This window comes from Schistocerca americana, chromosome X (genome assembly GCF_021461395.2).
Source record: "Schistocerca americana isolate TAMUIC-IGC-003095 chromosome X, iqSchAmer2.1, whole genome shotgun sequence".
NCBI lineage: Eukaryota > Metazoa > Arthropoda > Insecta > Orthoptera > Acrididae > Schistocerca > Schistocerca americana.
This window is the reverse complement of record NC_060130.1, coordinates 480,190,967-480,210,774: the sequence shown is the minus strand read 5'-3', so window position 1 is coordinate 480,210,774 and position 19,808 is coordinate 480,190,967. Positions and strand designations below refer to the sequence as shown.

The window sequence follows — 19,808 nt, the reverse complement described above, 5'->3', positions numbered from 1 at the left end:
TCATCTCCGTGTCTGGGTAAAGGAGACCATAATTAAGGTGCTTGAGGTGCAGCGAATGCGGAGCACATAAGATATCAGCTGTTGTTGGCGCAAAACTCACAGTGGTGGAATCCCTGCCTCTGCAAGAACGCTAAGTACAGGGCTAGGCCAGAAGGCACCAGTCACAAGTCGGACCCCACAGTGGTGGATGGGATCTAGTATCTTGCAGCGTCGAAGGCGACGCAGAACCATAGACAGGACTTCCATAGTCTAAACGAGACTGGACCAACGCTTGATACAATCGCAGGAGAACAGAGTGGTCTGCACCCCGGGTGGTATTGCACAGACACCTAAGAACATTGAGATGGGACCAGCACGTCCTCTTCAGTTGGCAAAGATGAGGTAGCCATGTCATCCGGGCATCGAAGACCAGACCGAAGAAGCAATGGGTGTCCACTACTATGAGGGGCTGGCCATCGAGGAACAGTTTTGGATGGGGATGGACCGTACGGTGACGGCAGAAATGCATGACACATGTCTTGGCCACCAAAAACTGAAAGCCACGGGAAAGAGTCCATGAGTGCGCCCAGCAGATTGCCCCTGTAGACGGCGTTCTGCAGTGCCCATTATGGAGGAAGTGAGGTAGATACAAAAACCGTCAGCATACAAAGAGGGGGACACTGTCGGCCAAACAGCTGTCACCAGACCATTAACAGCTATGAGAAAGAGAGGGACACTCAGCACGGAACCCAGTGGAAGCCCATTTTCTTGCAGATGGGCAGTGCTGTAGGAGCAGCCAACTTGGACCCGAAAAGAGCAACAAGAAAGGAAGTTACGGATAAAAATGGGTAGAGTGCCTCAAAGGCCCCATTCATGAAGGGTGGTGGTGATGTGGTGGCACCAGGTAGTGTCATAGGCTTTATGCAGATCAAAGAAGACTGGAAGGAGGTGTTTTCGATGGGCAAAAGCCGACCATATAGCAGACTCCAGTGGACCAAGTTATCCACCCTAGAGCGGCCACAGCGAAAACCACTTTGAGTTGATGACAAAAGGTCGTGAGATTCAAGGATTCAAAACAGCTGCCGAATCACTATGCGTTCAAGAAACTTGCAGAAGGTGTTAGTAAGGCTAATTGGATGGTAGCTATCAAACTGAAGGGGTGGTTTCCCTGGCTTCAACACCGGAACAACAATGCTTTCCTGCCACTGGGTAGGAAAAACCCCCACACTCCACAGACGGTTGAAGAGGGTCAGTATACGATGGTGGCCAGCCACCGATAAGTGTTGGAGTATTTGGTTATGTATCCAATCCGGTCCAGGAGCTGTGTCAGGACAAAGGGTGAGGGCGCTGGCAAATTCCCACTTGCTGAATGGAGCATTATATGGCGCCGAGCAGTGAGAAACAAAAGACAAAGGCAGTCGTTCTGAGCGCGCTTTCAGGAGAAGGAACATGGGCGGATACTGAGCTGATGCCGAAGCTTGAGCAAAATTTTCTGGTACAAAATCCGGATTGGTAAGGACAACACCATGCACAGAAATTCCTGCAACCCCGGTGGGAGGACGGTGGCCAAAAATTCGCCTGAGTTTCACCCAGACTTGTGAAGAGGGGGTGTGTGGTCCTATAAGCAGCTACATATCGTTCCCAGCAAATCTGATTCTGAAATTTGATTAGGTAGCGGGCATGGCGCGGAGTCGTTTAAAGACCAGAAGAAGAGCAGTAAAATGGTGCCACTTGAAGTGTTGAAGAGCACAGCGGCGATCTTTTATGACTGCAGCAATTTCCGGAGTCGACCAAGGGACCACCTTCCGGTGTGGGGAACCTTAGGGGATTGCTGAAACAGCTGCTGAATGGATGGCGGCAGTCAAAGTCTGAGTAGATTCGTCAACACTGCCGTGTGGCAAGACGGGGGGAATGGGAGCAACGGAGAAGGCACCCCAATCAGCCTTAGATATGGCCCACCTGGGAGGGTGATGGAGCGAGAGACACTGAAGGAAGGTCAAAACAATCGGATAATGGTCGCTGTCACATAAGTCATTGTGGACTCCCAACTGAATGGAGGGAAGAAGGCTGGGACTGCAGATGGAGAGGTCAGTGGTAGAGAAAGTGCCGTGCGCCACACTAAAGTGTGTGGGAGCACCTGTGTTTAGTAAACAGAGGTCAAGCCCTGCCAGAACAGCTTCAACTGTCCTGCCCAGGACAGTAGTCGTATGACTACGCCAAAGAGGGTTGTGGGCATTAAAGTCTCCTAATAGCAGGAAGGGAGAAGGGAGTTGTTGAAGAAGAGTGGTGAGGGCATGGGATGTGGGTGGCCAGTCAGGTGGGAGGTAGAGATTACAGATTGTGATTGGAGTGGCCAAACGGACCCTGACAGCAATGGCTTCCAGAGTGGTATGAAGGGGAACCCATTTATTAACAATGCCCTTGTAGACCAAGGTCCAAACACCACCAGAAGCCTGCAAAGGGCCAATTTGGTTCCGACAGAAAGGGTGGAACCCACAAAGGGCAGGTGAGTAAGAATTGACAAAATGGGTCTCCTGGAGCACAATACAAGCAGCAGAGTAGAAGGAAAGAAGGGGCTTCAACTCTGGAAGGTGATGCAAATACCCATTACAATTCCACAGGAGGGTTCTCAAGCCATCAGACGCTGTTGGTTCATTGATTGGGGGAGGGGAAGGCTGCACCTCAGGGGGTACCGGAGGGGCCTTGTTCTTGTTCTTGCATTTCTGCTTCTTCTCTTGGGAAGAAAGAGAAGGGCAGACTTCAGTGAGGGCAGGCACGGAATTACACGGGACAATCTTGGCGCCCACTGGTCACAGATCGTGCTGTCGATGTGGAGCAGTAGATTGCCTTTCAGGCGGGTGCCAGGAAGAGGAGTCCCAGGCGGGAGCTCGAGTACCGGCAGCCACCGAAGGAGGGGGAGCAGCACCTGAAGGGGTGGGTATGGGTACTGAGGGGGATGGGGTGTGGGAGAGGGAGGAGGAGGCTGAAGGCATGGCGCAAATGGGATGGGTCTGGGAAGAGGAGGGGGTAGGAGGGGGAATGGACGTAACTCAAGCAAAAGTAGAAGTCATACACACGGGATGGAGCCGGTCATACTTTTAACGAGCCTCAGTGTAGGTGAGCCGATCTAAGATTTTCTACTCTTGATTTCTTATTTCTTTCACAAACACCAGGCATACAGGTGAGCATGGAGAATGCTGTCCATGACAATTTTCATACACTGGTGGGGGAGCACAGGCACTGCCCTCATGGAGGGGGCGCCCACAGTCACTGCAGAGGGGATCAGTGGTGCAGCGGGAAGACGTGTCCAAACCGTAAGCATTTAAAGCACCTCATCGGTGGTGGACTATAAGGTTTTACATCACACTGATACACTATTACCTTGACCTTCTCTGGGAGGACATCCCCCTTGAAGGCCAGGATAAAGGCAACAGTAGCGGTGTGATTGTTTAGAGGGCTTCGCTGCACGCGGCAGATAAGACGAACCCCCTCGCTGCTCGATGTCAGCACAGAGCTCCTCGCCAGTTTGGAGAAGATATCTATATAATGCCCTGTACCAAGTTCAAAGACTGGTGGGGCGTGACGGAGACTGGGACATCACCGAGATGGTCACAAGCATGCAGGGCATCAAGATTGGGAAACAGATGTCTTCATGAGCAAAGCATTGGACCGCATTTTACACACCAATTCCACTTCGTCATACTTATCTTCAATCATCTCCAGGAAAAACAAAGGCTTCGTCGTGGCAAAACTTCTGCCATCTGCCCTGGTACAAACCAGGTACCAAGGGAAAGGTTTCAACCCAAGCTGGCAAGCTTGACCCTCCTCCCAGGGGATGGCCAGGGAGGGGAAGGCCAAAGGATCAGAAGGTGGAGAATCACATCTGCTACAACTCTTCGAGATGGCCACAGAATGGCCAGGGTGGTGAAGCTTTTGTCGTTTCATGCGCAAGGTATCCGCCCTAGTACCACCCACTCCGATCAGGGGCTCGCCCTGTGGGCACCACCCAACCACAGCAAGGGCCATCTGGCACAGTGGCCATTGCCGGGGGTTCTGGTGCCCCAAATGATGATCATCGACTTCTGGGCATACACGAGGCATTAACAGCTGAGGTACTAGCAGTGTGATCCCTGTGGTTTCAGGAGGCTCAGCCAAGTGGGTACTTAATAGCCCCACCACACGGACTGGCTACCGTGCTGGTGACTTAGCAGGAAGGGGACCATGGTGCAAAGGGAAAAGGGGGGGGGGGGGGGGGAACTTGCACCATGGAAGCTAGGTAGAGAGTTCATCCCCAAATGGCTCACACTGAACGGAAAATTTTGGAAATGGAGGTCAAACCCAAAAGGGACCAAAAACGCCATAAAGGAGATGGAAACAGCAAACTGAACAATAGCACAGACCAAAACAAAGCCAGGAGGATACCCAGGTTGGGTTGGACAGCCATCATGTTGGTACCACAGATTCCTACGAGTCTGCAGAGGAACATCTTCTAGCATACATAGAAGATGGTCTGTTAAGAGGCTGCGATTCTTGTTTGTGTTCAGTATACCAAAAGTGGGCCTATGAGCTGATTGTTCACTATCCCACACTACACGTTTATACTGCATGGACACTGATGTTCCATCTGGCGAAGTCAATGGGGATTGTCAACAGACCAATGGTGCATGTTTTGGAGGTTTACCTGGCCTGATTGGGATGTGTGGCTTCATCACTAAGCAAAATACATGATACATCTGGAGTATCCTGTCTTAATGCTCACATACCAAAGTTAAAACAATTCTTGTGAGTGTTTCCCAGCAGCTCTCGACAGAGAGAGATGTGATAGGGATGGGACCTATGTCGATGTAGAATTCATAGGCACTTGCCTGACTCATGCCATTTCCTCATACAATTGAACATGAGCTGCAAGAACATTAATTTCTTCCTCTTCTGTTGTTAGTTGTTTTCTTCTGTTATGTTGTCTAGGTGTTACACTACCACTTTCACATAACTGCTTGAAGAGGTTGATAAGTAACTGCCTAGATGATTGAATTCTATTGAGGTATCTTGCTGCACACACCACACAAGAATAAACTATATTCTTCCTACAGTCTCCACACACCATGAACATTTCACTGCATCGCTAAATCCCATCACCCACTTATGACCTACTGCTTGGACTATCACACACTAACTGACTAGCAAGTCACAATGCACTCAAGGAACGCACAAGCATGCTGTAAGCAAAAATAACATCATACTTAGCTACTATGCGATTGAATGGCACAAACAAGTGGTGGTGTGGCCACTTTTCAGAATACGATATCCCATTAATGACTTGCACTAGAATTATGCAACAAACACTGCTGAAATTTTAGTTTACTCCACTTTTAGCTTGTTAATGTCAATAGGCATTGTGCAATTTAAAAAAGTTACGTTTGTACAAAAAATACACTTTCTAAGTATTGTTACAATTTGTTGATTGGCTAACAATACGAGCCCCTGATTACCAATACACTCTGTGAAAACCGCACATTAAAGGCACTTTCCATTTCTACAATATTTGCAGTGCAAATTTTAGCCGACTGACCCTGTATCACATGGCTGCTTTCACACACAATCCTGTTTTTTACAAGATAGGAAATGCATGCAACTGGATGACTGTAGGATGCATAAGACAGGTTTTGCATCTGGGTCAACCATGAGGGAATTACCCATGGGGTGTAGTATTGGAAGCAGGATTGGAGTAGGAATGGACAAGGGTATTCTGTAGGTTGGGCTACTGGCAGATCACTACTCTGAGTGATGTGGGTAGAATTTTGGGTACAATATCCCTCATCTCAGGGCATGGTGAGAGGGAGTGTAAGTCCTGGTGAAGGAAGAGGTTGAGCTTTCTGTGGCCAGGGTGATACTGGGTGATCAGGGGAGTGCTGATCAGAGGCTGGTTAACAGGTTTACTTATGTCAGAGAAGATATACAGAAGATATGATTGTTGATGAGCTGGATAGGATACTGTCATTAAAGGCTCTGGTAAGGTTATCAGTATATTTTGACAGTGCCTGCTTTCCACTGCAGGTGCAGCATCCACAAGTAGTGAGACTGCAAGGAAGAGACTATCTGACATGGAACAGGTGGCACCTGTCAAGATGGAGGTACTGCTTGTGGTTGGTGTGCTTGATATGAACAAATGTATTTATCGAGCCATCTGAGAGATGGAGAGCACTATGAAGAGTTTGTGAATGGTTTAATAAAGCAGTGAAGCTGATTAACGATAAAACTACTGAAGATTTTAAAGAAGTCTTAAAAAATGATGAATGGGGTGAAGTTAACAATGAGCATAATGCTAACTCTAAATTCAACATATTTCTTAATGAATTTTTATCCATTTTTAAAAACAGTTTTCCTAAAAAATAATTAAAAGTAATAATGGCAAGTCATTAAAGAAACCTTGGATCACTACAGGTATCAATGTCTTTTCACAAAGAAAAAAAGGACTTGTACAAAATAGCCAGAAAAAGAAATGACCCAGAAATATTTTATTATTATAAACAATACTGTAACATATTTACAAAAGTTGTAAAAAAATGTGGCAGTATGCACAGCTAGTCCTAAATTGACAGATCAGGTAACAAAATCAAATCAATGTGGAATATTGTTGGAAGAGAGACAAAGAAAGAAGTCATAGAAGCTGACATTTCTGTTAAAGAGAATGGGAGCATTGAGAAAGAAAGATCACATGTTGCAGCTTTTTAAAAACAGGTGAACAAATTGATGCAAATAGTTCAGAAGAGAAAGCAAAACCTGAAGAAGCAGTACAGTGGAAATTTAGTGAATTAAAAATTAATATCAAATCCCCATCTGAAACAAGGAAGCTCATAATGACTGCAAAAAGTTAAAGTACATATGGGATGGAAAAGAACTCCAACAAAACAATAATAAGTTGTTGTCCTATACTGTGTAAGGTTCTTAGTCACTTAGGTAATGCATCATTAACTCGGTGTGTTTTCCCAGAAAGATTGAAATATGCCAGTGTTACAACTCTCTATACAAAGGGTGACTCCAGAGATGTCAATAACTACCACCCAATGTTACTCCTTACATATTTATTTCTCAAATTTATGAGAAAGTAATGTAGTCCAGCATTTTCACCCACCTGTGTAGTAATGGGATACTTAGCCAATAACAGTTTCAATTTCAAAAGGGCCATTCTACTGAGTCAGCTATTTATATATTTACTAAGGAAATAATAAACTCTTTAAATGATACGATATCATCAACTGAAATCTTCTGTAACTTATTGAAGATACTTGATTGTGTCAATCATAATATTTTAGTAGAGACATTAAGATTTTATGGAAAATGTAGTTCAGGGACACCAAATCATCTGGACAGGGAGAAATTACAATGGGAGGCCCATAGTATTCCATTATTGGCTCACTACTGTTCTTGCTTTGTGTCAATGAGTTGCCATTTTATTTGAATCAGGAGGTAGAATTAGTCCTGTTTGGGGATGATACAAGATCTGTTGTGAAGATGAACAAAGAAACATCAACAGAGAAAATCGTAAATGGCGTTTTTGTGAAAGTTACTGAATGGTTTTACACAAATGGGCTAGCTTTAAACTTTGTAAAAATGCAGCTCACCCAATTTTGTACTGTCAAAAATGTCCCACCTCCAATTAATGTACTATAGGAATAAGTAATAGCAAACAGGGTAGAAAATTGTAAGTTCTTAGATGTGTGTACTGATGAAAACTTAAACTGGAAAAACCATATACACTGACAGGAAAAAACAAAAATCGCAACACCAAGGAGTTGTGAAACACAAAAAAAAGGTTGGCAGATGTGTTTCTACAGCTGCAAGATGACGTCTATTCAAATTTCAGACCACTTACATAAGAGTGGCACTCGGAGTGCCATTGTGAGGATGCAAATCAGCTTTGCTTTAAATACACACTGTACTAGTTGTGAGCATTAGTTACCCTTGAAATTGGATGTGGTGAATTGATGTCAGTCAAGAATGCCTTTAAGGCAGCAAAGATGCCGTTATCAACAACTCACTGAGTATGAACAAGATCATGTAGTAGAGCTATGAGAAGGTGGATGTTTCTTCTGCTTTACTGCAGAAAGACTTGCCAGGACTGTAGTTACTGTACACCACAACTGCTGGCAGTGGTGATCACAAGAACATACAGCCACAGGAAGACTTGGCTCCTGAGAGTCCCGTGGCACTACAGAGAAGGAAGACCATTGTGTTCTGAGTATGGTTTTGGGGCATCAAAATCCATCTTCAGCAGCAATTTCAGCAGCAGTTGGTACCACAGTGATACAATGAACTGTTAGAAATCAGTTACTTCATGGACAGCCCTGAGACAAATTCCCTGTAGCGTGCATTCCACCGACTCCAAACTACTGCCATTTTGACTTCAGTTGTTTCAAGCAAAAGCTCATTGGAGCACAGCGTGGAGGTCTGCTGTGTTTTCTGATGATAGCTGGTTCTGTCTTGGGGCCAGTGATAGCCATGTGTTGATTAGAAGGAGACCAGTTGAGGGCCTACAACCAACCTGTCTGTGTGCTAGACACGCTACACCTGAAATTATGGTCTGGGGTGTGATCTCGTATGACAGCAGGAGCACTCTTGTGGTTATCCCAAGCAGCCTGACTCCAAAATTGTATGTCAACCTGTTGATTCGACCTGTTCTGCTGCCATTCATGAACAGCATTTTGGGGGCTGTTCCACAAAAGGATAATGCTTACCCACATACTGCTGCTGTAATTCAATATTTTCTACAGAGTGTTGACATACTGCCTTGGCCTGCTCGATCACCAGATCTGTTTCCAACTGAGAACATATGGGACATCACCAGATGACAGCTCCAGCATCATCCACAAACAGCATTAACCATCCCTGTTTTGAGCGACCAACAGGCATGCAACTCCATACCACAAACTGACATCTGACACCTGTAAAATGCAATGCATGCATGCTTGCATTCAACAGTCTGGTGGTTACACCAGTTTTTACTGTACCAGCATTTCATATTTGCAAAGGCTTATCTGGCGCTTACATTAACCTGTGATCTTGCAATGTTAACTGCTTAAATATGTTACCTAGGCAAATGTATTCCCAAAATCTCATTACTTTATATTAATAATTTTTTGGTGCTGGATTTTCTTTCTGTCAGTGTAGTAGACCTACTGAAGCATTTGGGTTCGGCATCTTTGGGGATATAGAAGTCAGCAAATAGACATGTTTCGTACATCCATTCACTGATGTCTTACGAGATAATATTCTGTGGGAACATCTAAAAGTGTTCATTGAACTAAGGAAAGTAATGAGAATTGTGTTTAAAGTTCAAACATGTTCATCTTGCAGATATCTCTTTAAGCATCTGGGAATAACAAACACAGCCTTATTCACTAACAAAATTTGTTATTGACAATCCATCTGAATTTGAGAGTAAGAGAAATATTCGTAAGTACAAAATTACCAGCATTGCCTTTTAATGAATCTAAGTTCAGCACTACTCTTTGACAATCTAGCCACGGAAATGAAATGTCTGACAGATACCAGATGTGTTTTCAAATTTATATTAAAGAGGTTTTTCCTTCTATTCCAGAGATGAATCCTTGATTGAGATAGTGAGTCAATTAAAAAACAAAACAAAAAAAGGCTATCAGGCAGTCATATAACTGTTTTCTTTTCAATTTTGTTATTTAGTTGTCTATAAATGTTCTATGTTTGTCCTATTGACACGTTACACATTTTAACGCTTATTACGAATTTTATTTAAAGAGCAAGTAACTATCTATTTAACTAAGAATATCACAAATACCTCCACTGCAGTCTAACAGCATGCTAATCTTAGAGATATTTCAGCATTTCAAGATGGAGGTTTCTTTACCGAACACACCACTAAGAAATTACACTTAATTCTCTAAGATGTAATCTTTAATTTTATCAAAACAGTAAAATTTTGAAAGGAACCATCCTTTAAATGATTTCTGGATTCTCTCACTACTGTTTGTACAATGGAAACAACCTATGCTTAAATCCAAGAAAAGCAACACAATACACCACTCTATCTTCAACAATGCAGGCACGGGACAAGTGTATTAGAGAGATTCACTGAAATAAAGCTAGTCTTAGTGATGATTTATTGTTTGGAAATTATGCATTAAAAGAAATTACACATTAAACTATGATGTTTACTGAAATTACTCCACTAAGATATTAAGAATGTCGCAATTAGGAGGTCCTATAGCCTTGTATCAAACCAAAACCTTTGAAATAGCTGTTACTATAGATGGACCATATTTTACAGCGATCTTTGGCTGCAATAGTGTTGCAGTCAACACTGCTGCAATAGACGGCAATTTTGTGGTATGGTTGGACAATATTGCTGATATTGCAGGTCATTGCCAACATATTGCTGAGGGGCTAGTGGTGTTCTGCAGCAAGGGTTGTGAATATTTTTGTTTGCTGGGCAATATCTATCTCTGTCCTTGTCTGTAAATGCTTCCCTCTCACCTTTGTTTCATACTTCTCTCACTGACAGTGTTGCAGCCATGTGTCTGATTGAAAACAATATCATTTCTCTTTTCTTCAAAAGTTTACACATTTTGTAATTGCTTGTTGACATGAGCTTGTATACAGCAATGGTAAAGTGGACAAATGAGAGAACTATGAATTTAATAAATGTGATCCATTTACGAGAAGAGCTGTGGGACGTCAAAAGTAATTCATGCAAAGACCACAATCTGAAAAAACTGGTGGCAAGCTATTGCCGGCGAGCTTGGAATTGTGGTTGACAAAGCATACAAAAAGTTCTGAAGTCTTCGAACCAATGCTAGAGAAGAAAGTTGCATAGGAAATGTGGAAGTGCAGGTGGTTCTTTATCCACATGGTTTGCATTTGATATTACAAGTTCCATACTATCTCAAGATGTACCTGAAGAAGGAATAGATAGTGTAAAAGGTGACGTGTGCTGGTGAAAAAAAGAAAGTAAGAATAGTGTTCTTATTTCAAATTTCCCTTAATGAAATCTTTCAGTCCTTCTACCAAAGCATAGACACTTCTGGTAGCATGAAGCTTATTGATGAATAGTGAACTTTAATGAGATACATTATACTTTTGTACTGATCACCAATAGCTAATAACTGAAGGGTGATCACCATTCAGATTGTAATTGGTACACACTCTCTCATATTTGTATCAGTTTTAGCTATTGTTGCGCCACTTGCTTGAAATTATGTTTCAACATTCTGGTAAAGTTCTGTAACAGGTATGCATACAGCATCAGTTCACTAGTTAAAATTTTCTGCAGCATTCCGCTTATTTAAAAAGCTATGCACCCACAAAGCCCAATTTGTCTCGCCCTTTCTAACTTGAATCTTTGTGTTATGTAAAAGGAGTAGAGCCATTCACATGTCCACTAGCTTGCATTTGTCAATTTGTTGCAATAGTGTGGCATTTTGCAAACACTTCTGGGCCAGAAAAATATTGTCGCAAACATTACCAGGCAAGAGTAGCTGGTAATGTTGCTGTACACGTGGCTGCAACTCATGTGACAGCAATGTTGCCAGACAAAATTGTCAGGATATACTGTCTGCAATATGCAATTTTTACTGATCATGTTAATGTACCTTAGGTTAAGCATCCACTGTAATGTAGAACAAATAGTGTGTTTAATGATCAATCATCCTGTGCAACTAAAAGTTGTAATCAACATTTAAATCAGTGATATACAAGCTCACAAATGATACCGAAAAAAAAAAATAATTATCTTTCTATCACTATTATTCCTAGAGTTAATAATTCAATGTTTCAGTGAACTGTCATATGTCATAAACAATGAATTGTAAAACCTATGTTTTAATTAGAACCACAGTAGACATATTATACAAAAGTACAGGAAATGACCTATAGTCACACCTTTTGTTCATGAAAGCGCCCATCCTTTATACTTTTTGCAAAATCATCTGTCCGTTTCCTTTCTACAATATATGGTAGAACTGCTTCATTCTTTGAATTATCTTGACATATCCATGCAAAGTCTCCAACATTAAGATGGCGAACTTCAACGTTGACTTGCAAACGTTTCAATTCAGCAATTAATGCACCTTGATATTGTTTAAGATGATTTCTGGAATAATAAAACAATCTATTGTTCACACTGTCAACAATTTAAAACATGAAAAAATATATAATTTGTTTGTTTCTCAATCAATATGCAACAGTTTTCCAGGTCTATAAAAAATTATCATATGTAAGTGGAAGCCTTTCCACAACTAGTGACCGACAAGATATAGCTAATAATTCTTTCCTTTCCCTTAGGTATTAAATGGCAATACCCTTTGTCTACTAACAGGGAATGGTCCAATCCAACATGTCGAAACCTACCCTGAAAATTTTCACAAATGAAGAATACACCAAAAGAAATGCACTGTTGGAATTTTAACTCATAAGGCACACTGCAAGTATTTTAAAAAAAGTTACTCATTTTTTCACACGAAGAGCTTCTTATAACAGCTGCCTAGCACAGGAATCAGTGAATAAGCAGATGTAGCCACAACAAGAGAATGTAGCACTGTATAGTGTGAAGTCCAAAGAGCACACACACAAATTTCAAGCACTTAAACCATACCAAAAAATCCTCAAATCATTAATTTTTTGAATAACTAGCAGTTCATATTGACAGCTAAACTTTTGTACATGTAATTGTTACACACGCAACTAGTAGAGGAAAGAAAATCAAAGCAACATATAATGTTACATTATAAATGATTTACGACAATTGGGTCTTAAAATTTCTCGACATGAAATATTTTACAACAATTCCTGTAGCACAGTTCTTACGATAATTTTTAAATAATGTATATTTTATTAACAATGAAACATTTACCTAATTGTTAAGGCTTTCGTGGCCACTTGTTGACAAACTGCATATTCACTTCTGTCTCGGATTCTTCGGCCGAAATTCGCCTGATGATTTTATTGACTTTTGCCAGCATGAGTGGCTGGCATTGTCAAAGATTCACCTTCCATTGCTGGTGGTGAACTGGAGCCAAGCTCGCAGCCGCAAATGATATGTACCTAGCGCGCCAACGTCCAAGGGCTTCTCCGCGGTCATTTCCTGTGCAGTTCTCCTCTTACCAGCGACGGTTGTTTGCTGCAGCATGGGAAACCAGGATCTGTTTACCTTAAGGCTTTCTTCTTTCTTGTTGAAGCTTTCCCATGTTCTTGTATTTCTATAGCCTCTCTGTACAAGCAGGTGTGAGAGTGCTTCTCTACAGCCAGAACTTCTGTGTCGGCGAATTTTACTATGCTGATTTCTCCACCTGCCCCAACCTGCAATGTCGCTTATGTTCTTTGATCCTGGTGTTGATCGATTGTCCAGTCATTCCGACATAAACTTTTCTGCATGTGCATGGTATGCGGTATATTCCCAACATTGCAAGTGGGTCCCTTTTCTCCTCTGCAGATCTAAGACACTCTCTGATCTTCTTTCTAAGTTTGAAAATTGTCTTTATGCCATGTTTGCGCAATATACAGCCAATTCTGTCCGTCACTCTGGGGATGTATGGCAGAAAGGCTGTATCCAACATTTATTTCTCTGATTTGTCGCTTCACCCAATGTTTGGCTCTGTTACACTTTTAATATAACTTGTGGAGTACCCATTGCTCCTCAAAACACTTTCCAAGTGCTGCATTTTGTGTCTGAGGTTCTGTGGCTCACATATTCATCGTGCTCACATTATGAGAGTATTAATCATACCTCTTTTCTGGCTCGAGTGGTGGTTTGATAAATTGTGCAGGTACCAGTCCATGTGCGTTGGTTTTCGATACACGCTGTGTCCCAGGTTTCAGCCATCCCTTGTGACCAGCACATCTAGAAATGGTAGTTTCTTGTCCTTTTCTACTTCCATGGTAAATTTTATGGTGGCATGGAGGCTGTTCAAATGTCTTAGGAAGTCACCGAGCTTTTCTTCACCATGGCTCCACACAATGGAGGTATCATCGACGTATCTGTACCACACCTTAGGTTTACACGTCACCAAGTCTAGTGCCTGTATTTCAAAATGTTCCATGAAGAAGTTGGCCACCACTGGACTAAGAGGGCTACCCATGGCGACGCCTTCCAGCTGTTCATAGAAATTGCCATTCCACGTGAAATAGCTCATGACGAGACGTGGTGAAAGAGCTTTGTGATGTCTTGTGGGAAAATGGAACCAACATGCTGCAGAGAGTCACTGAGTGGCACTTTTGTAAGCAAAGAAACAATATCAGAACTGACCAGGATGTTGTTTGGTGTAAGTTTTAGTTTCTTCAGCTTCTCAATTAAATGTCCCAAGTCCTTTAAGTATGTGTCAGTCTTTCCCACGTGCGGTTGTTGTTATGGATCTTGGGTAATCCATACAGCTGAGGTGGCAGGGGTTCTGTATTGAGCAGGTTCCTCTGTATATCCACCGGCAGAGAAGACGCCTTGATTAAGCGATTTGTATTCCATGTGATATGCTGTGTCAGATCTGGGCTTATTTTTCGGTACATTGCTGGATCTAACAGCTCGCGGATCTTTTGCTCATAATCTTTGGTCTTCATTATGACAGTCGTATTTCCCTATCGGCAGGCAGTACTAATATACTCTTGTTGACGTTAATGCGAGCTGGACGAATATGTGAGCCGCAGCATCTCAGATGTGATATGCAACACCTGGAAAGTGTTCCGAGGAGCAATGGGTACTCCACACGTTATATTAGAAGGGTAACAGAGCCAAACACTCACCGAAGCAACAAATCCGAAAAAGAAATGTCGGGTACGCTCTTTCTGCCATACATTCGCAGAGTGACAGACAGAATCAGCCGTATATTGCACAAAACAGTGTAAAGACGATTATCCAACTGATGAAGACGATCAAAGAGTGTCTTAGATCGGCAAAGGAGAAAAGGGACACACTTGCAATGTCGGGAATATACCGCATACTATGCACCTGCGGAAAAGTTTATGTCGGAGTGACTGGACAATCATTCAATGCCAAGATCAAAGAACATAAGTGACTTTGCAGGTTGGGGCAAGTGGAGAAATCGGGCATAGCAGAGCACGCATAGTGTGAGACTGACACGTAGTAGCCAATACGGAAGTTCTGGCTGTAGGGAAGCACTATCACACCTGCTTGTTCAGAGGGGCTATAGAAATATCAGAATATGGGAATAGCTTCAACAAGAAAGAAGAAAGCCTTGAGGTAAACAAATTCTGGCTTCCCGTGCTGCAGCGAACGATCGTCGCTGGTAGCAAGAGGAGAACCACACCGGAAATGACCGCAGAGAAGCCCTCGGACACTGGAGTGCCAGGTACATATAGTCTGCGGCTGTGAGCTCGGCTCCAGTTCACCAATAGCAATGGAGGGTGAAGCTTCGTCAATGACAGCCACTTGTGCTGGTGAAACGTTAGTAAAATCATCAGACGAATGTCGGCCGAAGAACCAGAGACAGAAGCCAATAGGCATTTTGTCAATGAAACAGTTTATTGTTTGTTATCTAAAGTCGTCTCAAAAGTGCTTAGTGTCTACTGGAAGACAAAAATAAACATTTTATTTATACCAGGCATACCTGATAAAGTAAAAATCAATGCATTCAGGCACTTCACAGCAATTACTAGTTTTATTTTGACAAAATTGAAATGGAGGAAGAAATGGTTGTGGCTGTTCTTCTGAATACTGTGTTGCACAATAGACATACTTTATCAATTTCATATAATGTGGTGATGTAAACTGATAATGCACAAATGTCTGATGTTTAACAATACTGTTCCGCTGATATACCAGGAATGACAAACTGCTATAATCAATTTTGTGAAAAATGTTTTCCACTGTAGAAAATTTTTTTTACTGAGAGTCTGTATTGCAGTATTAGTTCTCGGTGGAATCTGGATTGTATTAACAATCTTTTTGTCATCTTCCTAAAGACAGAGGTGTTTTTATGTCCAGGCCATGTGTCCAACAAAAGAAATGAATTATTTTCTGTGACTGGAAAGTAGACGTTTCAGCTGCAATACTGAAACTTATTCTCTCCTATTTTTCCCCAATTCTGCTACAATGATTACAAGATTTCTGTAATTAAAAGATATTCTTTTTTTAAATTTTTGATCCTAACTTGCCTTCAGGTACCTGAAGAAACACACATAGCTGTAGAACAAGTAATTCACTTATCACTGACATTGCCGTATATGAATGTGTCATAGCATTCATCGACTGCAAAGTCTGTCTTTTTTCATTCAAAATTATAAAGTGCATTTTGCGTGCAGTTCTTGCATCAAACCTGACTGATTGGCTTTATACACAGCAGTTTTGGGGATAACAAGAAGCTTTGTCTTACATCAAGTACAAATTTCTCTATAGTATTACCTGTTAATGACATTTCCTCTACAAGTTTTCTTGGAGTAAACTTTTTAATTTTTTACTTTGTAATTTTGTGACTTCCTTATCCATATAATTTCCTGAAGATGTTTAACTACATCAAAGAAGCCTGGAAATCATTAATTTTCATCTCAATTGCAATTCTGGGGGCCCAGTCGCTTAGATCTTCCTCCATAAAGGTGCACCAACTCTCAAGAGCATTTCTAAATCTTTAGAATAGATTTTCTTAGACACTTTTGTGGATTTCATTTCAGCACATATTATGTACTTTGTGTTAATATTTCTTTATTTATACAATTCATGTTCAGATTTTGCTAAATGAAACATATTTTACACACTGTCATGCATTTAAAACAACTTGCGACATTTGGCAGTTCAATATGCAGCGAGTGGAGGGAAGCGTAGTTGCCAGCGTGTGCAGGGCGCATCAGCAGGTGACCGCAGTATAACGCCAGGCCCACTCGGCGTGATGCTTGACTCTGTAAGGAGCAAGTCGTCTGAAGAGCGATATTTCATGAATGATTTTAAAGAAACTACTCGGTAACAAACTCTCATTCTCACACGTCTTATAGTTTATTTCGTTTGCTTAATGATAAACCACCTATCATTTCATTAACGGTCATAGTTATTGTGATATTTCGATAGTAGCTAACCTACTGCAAGAAATTCTTAGTTTGCAGTGAAAAATAGGTATCGCTTTGAATTTGTGTTAGGTTACGTGTTGCTGCATATTAAATTTAGAATGCCGTGAATTATTCATTTAACTTGGAAGGATGAACTCTTGTGTCAGCGAAAACTAGAGTGAAATATTCAAAAATTCCTCATGTCTCATAAATGGTCTGAGATATCCAAACACTATTCTGGAAAATGACAGCGCGTAAAGACGAGTGTCTTTTGCCATATGATTAATATGCGAAACTTCCATATCTACTGTGACATTCAAGTGAGTACAGATTTTTTTAGTGAAATAATTTAATTATTGAGGGCCATCAATAGCTGATGAAACGTGAACTGCTGTGGGTTTTGTAACAATATAAGCGAGACGTTACAAGTTTATTTTTATACTGACATGACTGGCACTCAGTTGTTAGTTTAATATTACACTATTTCAGGATTCTGTTGCAGTTTCAACTGAATTAGAATGTTACTGAGATGAATATTTCTAAACTCTGCTGTGTTGATCATACAATATAGGGTTTCACGGCCGGTACTGCCTGTACTTAAAATTTTCGGGCAGATAAGCTGTGGTCAATGTATCAAACTCTCCCCTGACGTTTCGTCTCCGACTGCAGGAGGATGTCTCCCGCAGTCGGAGACGAAACGTCAGGGGAGAGTTTTATATATCGACCACGGCCTATCAGCCCAGAAGTTTTAAGTGAAGTTCGCTGTGTTAAGTTACATATTCCTCAAAACTCATCACAGTCCTTCATGAATCGGTGTCTCCTTAACTACCTTTTTGGTATGGCCGACAACTCAAGATTGATACTGTTGTGTAACATTTACAGTGGCTTCTATTGTCGGAGGAAGCCCGATTAATATATTTCCTTCACCATTAGTAAGTTCATTGACATGGTAGTGTGGAGTTTTGGCTTGTACAGCACTACAAGTTCCATTAACATTGCCTTATACAGGTTCAAATATTTCATGGAACATTTCTTTGTACCCAGAGCGAAATATCTGCTTTCCTCCACTGCATTGTTGGAGCTTTATGGATCACAAGAGAGTGGTATCGCGTTTTGTCCTTTACTACTGTCGAATCCCGAGGAATGTTTTGCAGCAGAATGTTATCTTCCCAGCTGGCGAACGTGTTCTCGAACGACACTTTCATTCCGGATTTCGTATTCAGCTATACTGCACTCTTGTTATTAATGCAACACCACCGCAGAAAACTTGTTCCAAATGCTTGTAGACTACAGAACACTTCAACGCCAGAAAATACTACTTTACGAGAGCTGTCGAATGTTGATTCATCTAATGCGTGACACCACGTGGTACTGTTTGCTGATGGTGTGGCAACAGGGGTGCTTAACCAGCCAAGCTGCTGGCGGTGTGACAGGGAAAGCCAGCTCGCTATTGGTGTTACCTGGGCCATGGCATCACATCCCCCTCCGGCCAGCCAAATGTCAAGGGTCGCAACTAATTTTAAACACACTATAATATTGACATCATTAATATGAATGTCTAAGAAATTAACTGCTGAATAACACATATGTATGTCTTAATGCGAAGCATGTGATTTTGATTGTATATCGCTTTCTTCACATTTCATCTCTGCAAGATTGAAAACATTTATTGGAGTCCACATTATTGTGAAACTCTGGAACCTACACAAAGACAGTTGTTATTAGCAAGCATATACAAACATATTGTGAACACTTACTAATATTGTAAAGGCAACTGCTAAATATTTTGGATATTAAGTTAGTTGCAAATTCAAGCAAATGGTAACTGTGCACAATTCTGTGAGAGAAAGTATCATCGGAAACTGAAATTCACTTAATTCACTTTACACATTACGATTACATTGTGTTGTGTTATCTGTTTAACTGCTGCACTGTCAATCAAGGCTATACACCTGCCGTGTTGTGGTAGGGTACCACGTACAGTTCTCAAGCCCCCTGGTACGCTATGAATTTGTCAATTTTCAAAATAAAAATAAAAAAGAACTTGCAGTGTGTCTTACAGCTAAAATTTTGACACAGTGTTTCTTTCAGTGTATTCTTCATGTATACAAAGTTTCAGGGCATGTTTCGACATGTCGGATTGGTCCATTCTCTTTTAAGTATACAACTTTCTTCAAAAATTAAGTTTTTCCTATCATCTAATGAAGGAACCACTGGTTATAAAATGTCAGTGTTAAATGTTTGTTGCATTTTGTGCATTTGTCAAGCTGGAGTCATCTGTATCTTTTGTTAGTCAATGAATACACTTCTTGTATCACAACAAAAACACAACTTCACTGATAGAGCTTTCAAAAATCATGTGATGGCTGTATGGAGATGAAACCTAGACTGAGCATTTGGATGGGATGAACATGCTGGTCAACGCAAGTAGAACAACACAGCATTGCCCCATTGCTCACAGTGCTGTCAGTCTTATTACTTTTCTCACACACCTCATATTTGTCTGGAGTGTAGCCTTATATGGAAGTTAAATGTGAACCCTACATAGTACAGACAAGAGGACAAATACAAGCTTTTGAAATATTGTGTACAGAAGAATGTTGAAGATGAGATGGGTAGATTGAGCAACTCATGAAGAAATATTGAATCAAATTGGGGAATAAAGGGTTTTGTGGCATAGCTTCACAAAAAGATGAAACAGGTTGATAGAACACACCCCGATGCATCAGGGAATAGTTAATTTTGTAATGAGGTGTGTGTGAAGGGATGCTGAGGGAGATGAAGGCTTGACTACAGAGGCAAATTTAAGTGGA

The 19,808-nt window shown here is 41.5% G+C and overlaps 1 protein-coding gene across 5 annotated transcripts in view; it reads right to left on the bottom strand.

The window, feature by feature from the left end:
• Positions 1-19,808, bottom strand: part of LOC124555281 (crossover junction endonuclease MUS81) — a 203,026-nt gene that overhangs the window by 64,128 nt on the left and 119,090 nt on the right. For all 5 annotated transcript variants that reach the window (XR_006968530.1, XM_047129153.1, XM_047129156.1 and 2 more), the window contains exon 8: positions 11,893-12,103. Coding sequence is in view for 4 of the 5 variants with exons in the window: in XM_047129153.1 (XP_046985109.1) it covers positions 11,893-12,103 (211 nt within the window). In the remaining variant the exon portion in view is untranslated. The remainder of the gene's footprint in view (positions 1-11,892; positions 12,104-19,808) is intronic.